General features: G+C 26.1%; 1 protein-coding gene across 1 annotated transcript; it reads right to left on the bottom strand.

The window, feature by feature from the left end:
- Positions 1-2004: 2004 nt before the first annotated feature.
- LOC126550468 (lysosomal acid phosphatase-like) lies at positions 2005-10103 on the bottom strand. Its single transcript, XM_050202094.1, has 7 exons — positions 9788-10103; positions 7749-7841; positions 7107-7349; positions 4668-4853; positions 4446-4575; positions 3252-3454; positions 2005-2444 (listed from the first exon to the last, which is right to left on the bottom strand). Exons 1-7 carry the CDS (start codon positions 9941-9943, stop codon positions 2298-2300), a joined length of 1158 nt encoding a protein of 385 aa, XP_050058051.1. The 5' UTR covers positions 9944-10103; the 3' UTR covers positions 2005-2297.
- Positions 10104-10308: the final 205 nt, after the last annotated feature.

The following is a 10308-nucleotide window of genomic DNA, read 5'->3' as shown; positions in this document are numbered from 1 at the left end:
TGTCCGTCCTCTCAATCGCAACCAACTTTCTAAACTTTCTACCTAATTTTCAAAAATAGTTACTACATTATAAAACAAAACAAACTTTAACTCAAAAAGCAATCAAACGATTCTCTCCTGAGGCTTGAGTCCTAATTTATTTTAAAGGCCAGTTTATACATTTCTCTCAACCAACTTAAACAATGTTTGACCCAATAGTTAGTAAAAAATTTTCTAATTATCTACCTTAACATTAATTTTTCTAATTTCATAGTTATTTATACCAACGTCTCAGTTTCTACGTTATCAGCTAGATATTCCTTCTATATACCTGAACTGCACTTTTCTTTTATGAGTAATTTTTCACCTTCATTCTCTTCTTATATCGCAGAGTGTTATGTTATTTACGAAGCCCTTTTGCTTGTTTAAAATTTAACTCCAAACAACTATTTAATTGTCTCCGACTTAATGACTTGTTTACTAGCACTAAAATCTAATCCTTTTAATTCTAAATGGCCTCCTTTTGTTTTCCTTTAAAACCATGCATACATTTTCTCAACCAGTTAAATCGCTTAATTTAACTTATGTGGATCTCTGGTCACATTGGCGTTTATAGTAATGAAGTGAAGGACAAGCTAGCCAAATCCACCGCTAACACAATTTTACCTTTCTTCGCTCAATTACATTGGACGGATTTTCGTCACATTTTCGACCTCTGGTCCAACTACTAGAATAATTTTCCTGCTAATTTTGCTACCAAATACAAAAATATTATTCCCAATATACCCAATAAAAAAACTTGGTTCAATAACATAGATTTATCAAGATCTACTATTGTCCGTTTCAACCGACTTTGAGTGGGTCATTCGCTCCTACCCAATCATTTAAATTCCATTTAAATTCCTCTTTTCACACTACGCATCTCACCGAAAGTGTTAGTAACATTCTATATATACTTTTTGACTGTTCGTCTTAAGTCTTCAAACATTTAATTTTGTTTAATTTGCTTAGTGCCTCAATATTCCTCTCAACCTTTTTTCTATCCTCTATTCTAAATTTGAAATTGTTACTAAAAAATAATCACCTTTTTATTGGTAGTTGGTCTTGTAATTTAAAACTATGTTGCATTTTATAATATTTCATACATTGTTAATAATGGTAGGTATCTATATAATGCTGTTAAGTTATGTAGTATAATTTGATTGTTGATTGATAATAATATGGTATTGTACTAAAAGTTAATAATGAAAAAAAAATATTTTTCACTTTCATAGAAAATCCATCGTTGACCTGAAAATTCATGTTTGGGTGATGTTTTACCGAGTATTTTCGCTTGTTATCTTTCGATGACTGAAACGCCCGAAACTAATAATATCATTTTTAGATTACCGAAAAATAACAATCTATGTCTATATTCTCTCTCTCTATTTCTGTCCGTCTGTCTGTTCTTTGTTTATCCTTTATTTAAAATTAATTATTATTATAACATTTCTTTACCACTAATTATTGCCATAAAAACAAATAATAAAAAACAACGGTGGATTGTACTACTTGGATGCGCCGGGAGGCACAGGCAAAACTTTTCTCATTTCAATAATTTTGGCAACCCAAAATACGATCACAAAATGATACTGCACTGGCAATCGCATCATCAATTAAGAGCTCTTCGATGGCGCACTGATTTTATTGTCTGGTGATTTTTGACAAATCCTACCTGTTATACCACTTTAACATCAGCTGATGAGGAAAATGCATGTCTCAAATCATCAGTTGTATGACAACACGTACATGAATTGAACTTGAAGACACATATTATATGCATGTACATCTACAAAATGATACACCAGCCGATGGTTTCGCAAAATAATTATTGGATATGGGGAATAGCAAACTAGCGATCGGTGAATTAAAACAATACATCATATTGCCAACAAATTGAGACATATATGAGGTATAGGATTTTTAACAGACTACGAAGTGCACGGGTTCAGCTAGTTATGTATAAAAAATAAAAAAAACAATACCTTCAGAAAAAAATGTAGTAATATATAATTTTATATTATTAGAACTTATTCAAGATTTAAGTTGCATTTTAATTTGGTCCCATAACAATATAAAGATGTAATACACATAACGGTCATAACATTTAACAACTGAAATAACAACACACAACGCTTATACACGGCTTATATACATGCCACACCACTGAGTAACATATTTATTTAAAAATATTTCATAACTTTTTAATAATTTAAAGCAATTTAACATTGGGCAGGCAAGAGAATAAACTAAAATAAGAAATTATTATGTTAGTAGTTTTATACTTTTTGACACTCATTTTCCCATTTTTCAGAAAAATTTATGGCCAAGAGTGTTTTGAAGTCTTCAAATTTGCAGGGATTACCACAATTAGGTATTATAACTTCTTTTCCTTTTTCATTATCCCATTGATCAAAATAGAGTACCTAAAAATTAATAATTAATTCAGTTGTTGTTCGTACAATTTTGTTAAAGTTAAAATTTGGTCTTCATCAAACGATCAATTGATGTTTTATGAATATTGTTTTAGAAGAATTTATAACAAATACAAGGTAAAGTTAACTATAAAATATAGATAATAATTAGGTAACTTATTCTACATGTATTGATATCTGGATAGCTGTTAGTAAACACAAGTATATTTATAATTAATAAATAATAACAAAAACATAATACAATGTTATTAAAAATTGAGTATTATGACTATGGTGACCAAATATTTTTTTGATGGAATGGGACAAAAAAATTACATAGTGAACAAAAATCGAATTAATTAATTACATTTATTAATAAGTAATTAATTTTTATTATATATATATATATGTATATTTTTTAAATTTAATAATTGAAAGAAAATTAAATACAGAATTAAATATTTATTGTTGGAAAAAATGTATTACCTATAATTTATTTTTAAAATCAGACGGTGACTACAAGAACGAATAAAATTCTTTACAGACCTAACCTTAGATATAAGATATAATATAAAAGCAATAGTTGATTAACAAAAATTAATTTTCGTTATATTTTCTTGTCTACTATCTAAAAACGGTACATTTTAGTGTACTGAAGATTCCCCAGGTGATATCGCGATAAAGATATGAAAAACGGGAATGTCCCATTCAAAACAGAACATATGGTTACCTTAGTTATAACTCAACTCGATTTTTGATAAATAATTGCATTATTCAATTATTAATTATTGGCTGTTTTATTCATGCATTTATTTATACCTTAACTATATATCCATTTGTTACTTCGTGATACATGTGAAAATGTAATGAAGCACCAAATCCAGGAATCTCAATAATATTGCCAAGAAAACTTATTGCCATAGATATACTAATATCGTGTCCCGAATAAAGATACATTTTTCTTGTATCATTATTATTTGAACTCGATTCCATGTTTAAACCAATTTCATTTAGCAGAGGTCCTATAACATATATTAAATTAATATTTTGAACCTAAAAATTCCGTCATTTAGTGGTAACGTAGTGTATGTAATATATGACTTAAGTAATTGGATCCAGAGCCTAGTAAGCTCGAAAGTGATAGCCTTAGGCAAATAATTTATGGAGTAACATAATATTATAACAATGTTTAAGAAAAATGTTGAGCCATTTTAAACTTTTAATATTTCGTCTTCATAATTCAATGTATAATATATATAAATTATAAAATACATATTACATTTAAAATGGTATTATTTATAAAAAAAAACCTAGTGTAAGAAGAGAACTATATATACATCTAATTCATACAAATTATTTTAAACACTCCTTTTTAATTTTTAATTAAAATTTAATTAATATAATTATAATATATTTATAGTTTAAGTTTATTTTTTATTTTTTATTTATTTTTTAGAGTTTTATAATGATTTGAATATTTGATAGGTACCTAATTTTAGTTTTTTTTCTTTTATTTAATGAGATTTTAACAATAAATTATTTTACACATATTTTAATTACATAATAATTTTAGTTAATAATATATTAATCTATAAAAAATCAATAATTTGTAAAAAATGTCCACTACTAATAGGAAATAACATAGAATAATAACTATTATATTAGATATTATATTTATTTTATAATTTTATAAAATCATTTTTAACTATTTTATTCCCAAGTATATTCATTTTAGTAACAAAAAAAAAAAACTGGTTTAAATTTTGATTTTGATGCATCAAAGTATTCAAAAAAGTTGATTAAAAAATTTAATATCACCACAAGATTACAAGACTCTTTTGTAAATGGAATAAAAACCAAAATATTTAATAATATGGTCCTCATGTATACTTATAACAATTTTAAAATCATAATTTGCATAAATTAATTTTCAAAGGAAAAACGGGTGAGTGTTTGATTGGAGAATCTCATCCAATATAAATTGAATAAATTTCAATAATATATTTTGGTTACCTATGTATAGTTTTTGCATACTCGTATTTTCAAAAAAAAATTCTGTAAATTCTTTTTTTGAAATAATTGATTTTATTGTTGCAATGTGGTGAGGTTTAATCCATTCCGGTAGTGGTGAACCTTCAGCCATCTTTAAGAATATTAAAATATCAAAATCATATTTAATTAATAGTACCTATATGTACCAATATTATAAATAAATTAATAATATTTTAAATTTACCTGGCACACAAAAAGGTCGTATAGTTTTAAAACATTTTTACCGGTGATTGGCTGTCCGCATTTTTCAGATAAATATGACATCAATGATTTTATATTTTCGTCCGACTCTATAATATTATTAACTATTTGATCATGATTTTTATTGAAAGAATCAATAGACGGACATACTCCATTACTACCAAATAACTGAATAAAACAACATAAAGTATATTGATTACTAATTAGGTAGGTAATAATAGACACGGTTATTATATCATAAATAATGTTTTTGCACTCATGTCTACTATACAAGTTAGAATAAAGTATCACAAAACTTAAAAGCCAGTTATGATTCAATTTTATACTATTTAAACTTTAATTGCCAATTTTTTTTTTTACAAATCTAATAAATATATCATTCATCCAATAAATTTATTAACAACTTTAAAGATAGACGTTTCTTAAAATATAAAATATTAGGCACTAAGATAACTTCTCTATTAACCTATAATAAATGCAATAGTTATAGTAGGTACTTAGGTATACGTGAATTGATGTATACCTTAAATACCAAACTGTAATTAGTTGACTATTATTAGTTTTATTAGTATCCTTAGAAGTTAGAAGTTAGGTATATAAAAACTTAAACCAATTGTTAATAGAACATTATATTTTTAGTTTTAATTTATAGGTACCTATACAATATTTTGTAAAAGTAGCTAAGAATTAAAAATTAAATACAAGATTTTCCACAAGTTTAGCTTACAATAGTAATTATTATAAAGGTATAATTTAATTTATTATTATTTTTATAATTATTATTATAAAAGAAGTTGAGTGTTGGCCAATAAAAAAAAAAATTATCTAAAGTTTAAATATTTACAAAATCAAAAATTCGAGCGTAAAATAACGATTTACTATCAAATAATTTTTGATTGTTTTTATTGCTATAATATATAAATTACTAATTATTGAGACTTGAAACATACACCAGTTATTTGAATTGGTATTTTCTGTATTGATACATGATTTAATTTTGGGGTATTTAAGTCATTTTAAAGCATAAATCACTTTTTCACCACCCAGAAAATATATATCCTAGGCTGACAAATCATCTCCGTTCATAATTGTTTTTCATATACAATGATACCTATCATTGCATTCAAATTTAATATATCCATTACAGTGACTTACTCTATGCCCGAGATCCACTCGATACCTACTACATCAGAGCATTACCCACTTAGTCACTATGTTTTTAATCATTGAATGCAGAAAAGCTTATAACTTTGTACGACATACTTATAAAAAAATAGAAGTGTATAGGACATATAGTGGCATATTTACGGGGGCGGTTTTCGGGTTCAACCCCCCCCCCTCCTCGGAACAAAAAAAAGTTACTTATATGTTAAATAAATATTTTATTATGGGTTTTCTAATAATTTAACGATGTAGATAAGATGTTGACTGTCTATATAACTATCTAAGACAGGTTAATTGGGTTATTTTGGTGTGGAGTATCACTGCATTATCTTAATCGCAATTTGTGTTACCCAGATAGGGTTTTTAAAATTTTAACCCCCCCCCCCCCCCCCCCAAGAAATTATTAAAAATACGCCACTGAGGATATAGGTATACCTCGGGATTGGTAAATTTAGTCCCAAATGACCCTAACTCGGTAAATTGAGTCCCGGGGAAAAATAAGTAGTAGGTAAGTTGAGTCCCGGAAAAAATAAGGTAGTAGGTAAGTTGAGTCCCGGGGAAAAACGATTTATATGCATTTTAAATTTAAAAATTGCTATAATAACTATACAATGTTTATTTGTGAGGTACATTTCCCCCGAATATTTGGTCTGCATTTGCTGCTACAACCGTGCATACAACCAATAGTTGTGAATCGTATCATTCGCGATTAAACCGACGCTTTTATAGTCCACATCCGAATATTTTTAACTTTATTGATGAATTGCTTGAAGTTCAGTCAGAGACACAAATAAAATTAAGAAGTAAAAATCAAAAAAAGAAAACCACGCTAGATAAGGAACAAAACCTAAGGGAGCAAATGACCAAATACACCAGTAATGTTATAACCCGATTTGAGTTTATTAAATCAATATCAATGAAGTTTTTACCAAGTAAATAATATATATATATATAATATAATGTAATGTTTAGTAATAACGACATTTATTTTTATTTTTTTAATTAATTTGTATTTGTAATATTTTTTATATAAATATAAATATTATATCCTTATATAAATAATATTTACTTACATTTTTTTCCCGGGACTCAATTTACCGCTTTCAAAATGTACCAAACTTATCACGGACTCAATTTACCTAGCCCCGTATACCTGTGGCCTACCGGCTACCTCACATTTGTAGGTACTTCTTTGATAACTTTTATTATCTTTGAAGCTTAAAATATATTCGATACAAGTATTTAGTGGATACATACTATTCCGCGATCTGGCGAATCGTTGTGAATAGGAATAGGCTGCCAAACAGTTTCTGAGTCTGACCATTTTTGATAATCTTTTGGTGGATAAATTCCAGCTAAAACCATTGCCGCTGTCATGAACGTCCGACTTGTGTTGGTAGTTTTGATTAAAATCTCACTTTCCAAATATAAGTCACTTAAGAACCCATTGTATAAACGTCGTAATATTTGCCCTTTTTTATACATATTTTGCTTTCCTTTCTATTGATTGACGCCGAGAAAATATGTAAAAATAATACAATAAACATAAGTATTTTTATTTTTTTATAATATAAAAAGGTATCAAGCAATTTGTATTTGGTTATTTTTGGATCGTGACTGAAAGAATAATGTATTTACTTATTTCAATTGTTTTTTTAGAAAGAGACCTCACAATAGTATAATGTAATAACAGTAGGTATGTTACTTTATTTGTAGACAATAAGTTTTATTTAATTAGCACTTTTTACTTACTTAGAATTGGTTTTAAATTTTACATTATTATAAAGTAAAAAAACAACAATTGTAAAATAAAAATGTATTATAGCAAAAACGTGTATTGTCAGATTAATGATACATGAAAACATTTTTATATTCGTGCAATGATTAATTTATACTTACTTTAGTTAATCCCATAAGTCCTTCAGGAAAAATATTTTTGTATGGATCTGTGTTGTATTTGAACATTGGCCCTCTATTTCCATGACGGCATAGCTGTAAGCATGGTATATTTAAAAATTATTTGCATTTTAGTTAGTTTTTTTTTTAAATTTTAAATGAACTTAAAATTTTTAATTTTATTTCATCTCTTGCATTTATCTCTCTTTGAAACAGATGTAGCCTAGACCAACCTAACAACGTGGTATAATATACTATATATAGCAGAATAACCTGTCAATTTTTATGTACTACCTATTAAGTTATTGTACCTATAATGTTTAATATTATCTAACTAGACTTTTAGATTCTTAACTGTGCAAGTATATTGATTTTATAATGATATTGTGTATGATTTTTTTGTGTCTATAACCTTTTTGTTTATTATTAGAAGTTTTTTTTTTAAAGTGTGGTTTAATTTTTACTACTAGAATCAGAAACATTCTTTAGTTCTCTTAGATTATTCTTATGTTTTAGGTCTTTTACTTATCTCTGTGTTGAATAATTTTATATAGTGCAGCAGCTAGCAAAAGAATACTTTGTACAACTATAAATACTAGATTTACTAAATACTAAATAGCAGCGTATTATTTTTTCCTTTCATTTATTAGACAATAAACTATTTATTTATGAAATAAATTTTATATTTTATTTTACTATTTATCATGCGTTTTCATTACCTCTGTGTTAAAGGTGCTGATCGCAGATGTCTTTTGCGAAAAAATCTTTTTATGACGAAGACAAAAGTTTTGAAGTTTTCTAATGTGTAATAATTTTTAGAAAGAATTATTAATTATTGAAAAAATATGTGTAGCAAATAATAATAGTGATGTAATGTTATAAAACTACACGCACAGCCTACCGCAGAGTTATTACGTCAGTGAAGGTTTAGCGTAATATATAAAATACCATGCATTAAAACACTCGAATTGAGTGGATAAACACACTTCTATTTACGTTCGTATCATATTCGATTATAAATCGTATACATACTTGCAATATGCTTATAGCAGTACAGAACACACTGATACAGTAGTTTGTAACACATAATCGTGTTTGTTGTATTCTCTGTATTATTCAATTTTAGTTGTAAATGATTTATTTGTACATTACCTATCAAGTAATTGTTTTTATTATATTATTCTACGGTAGTCGTAGTCTCAAAAAGTCCATAATTGACTAAAAGTCATATAATGAACTTAATATTTTTTTTACAGCATTTCTTTTTCAATCAATATGAGAGAAAAGCGCATATAAAGTTAAGTGGTACTAAATTTTACAAAAGTGTTAAAATTAAAAGTTTCTAAAAAAATAAAAACTAGCGTAAAATAATAAAAATAAAATAAAAAAAAACATTAATAAATAAAATGAAAAAAACAAAAAAAAAAAAAAAACTTTAATAAACATTCATAATTAAAACAAAATAACAAAATCGTATAAATTATTACTCGTAAATATTAAAAAAAAAAATTAAATATGTTGTAGGTATTATTGAAAAATGAAAAATGTAAAATCGCGATTCATACATCATAGTCATCATACTTATACAAAGCTTTTTAAAATTAGTTCTAAAATATCTGATTTATAATGTTTTAGATTAAGACACATTTTTCTTTTATTGTTTATATAAAGGGTTGATCATCATTATATTTGAAGTATGCAATGACTTGTATTCTATCCGATATGTTGCATTTTTTTAAAACAATTATCATACCAATTTCAACGGTTATATTTTTAATGTAAATATATTTTTTATGGTGGGTATAAGGGTTATACATTTTGGAATTTAAAAATAAGACCCAGCTGGCATATTCGTTAATCAGGAACTGAATTTCATATTATGTTATATTTTAAATATAATTTTTATAAAATATACATAATATTTTAAATGATAATTAGGGATAATTGGGTGAAGTATATATATTTATATTATTTTTTGAAAAAAAAAATTTAAATTTTAGTATCCTGTTTCGTTCATCTTGGTATAATATATAAATACATACTATGGAGACAGATTTGAGTGTAGGATCTGAAAATCGTCCTGGTCCAATGATATGATTAGTTTGTCGATCCCATCGCACAGCAAAAATAAATAGAACACTACCAACAATAATGATAGAAAAACCAACGATTAAAACTTTTTTGAAATCTAGTGCCATAATTCTTTGAACGTATGAAAAGCTAATAACACATAAAGTTTTTGACCAATTTGCATAAAATTTGCTCAAATTCTTTAATTTTACAAAAATTCGCACGTACAAAATACGTTCCTAATTAAAAATAACTGCTGTGTGTTTGCTCAGTTTGCATAAGAAAAATTAAAATGTTAAGTTTTTATTTAAAAGTTATAAAATATAAATATTATAATTGTATAATTAGTGTCTAGTAAATTGAACCCGAATAAATTATTCATTATTGTGTGGTTATTATAGTGATGGAGGTTATCCATTGTATATAAATACTGATAACATAACTTGTGTTATTGAGGTAGCGTATTTTATAATTTATAACTATTCTTAGGTTC

Source organism: Aphis gossypii, chromosome 2 (assembly GCF_020184175.1).
Source record: "Aphis gossypii isolate Hap1 chromosome 2, ASM2018417v2, whole genome shotgun sequence".
NCBI classification, from domain to species: Eukaryota; Metazoa; Arthropoda; class Insecta; order Hemiptera; family Aphididae; genus Aphis; species Aphis gossypii.
Note: the sequence above shows the minus strand (reverse complement) of the source record. Positions and strands in the feature narration are given on the sequence as shown.

Excerpts from the sequence above, each read along its gene's own strand:
- LOC126550468 (XM_050202094.1), bottom strand. The coding sequence starts at position 9,943 with ATGGCACTAGATTTCAAAAAAGTTTTAATCGTTGGTTTTTCTATCATT. Across the intron at positions 4,854-7,106 it reads ATTCGCCAGATCGCGGAATA|TTATTTGGTAGTAATGGAGT; the intron begins GTATGTATCCAC and ends TGTTTTATTCAG. Across the intron at positions 4,576-4,667 it reads ACGACCTTTTTGTGTGCCAG|ATGGCTGAAGGTTCACCACT; the intron begins GTAAATTTAAAA and ends ATATTCTTAAAG.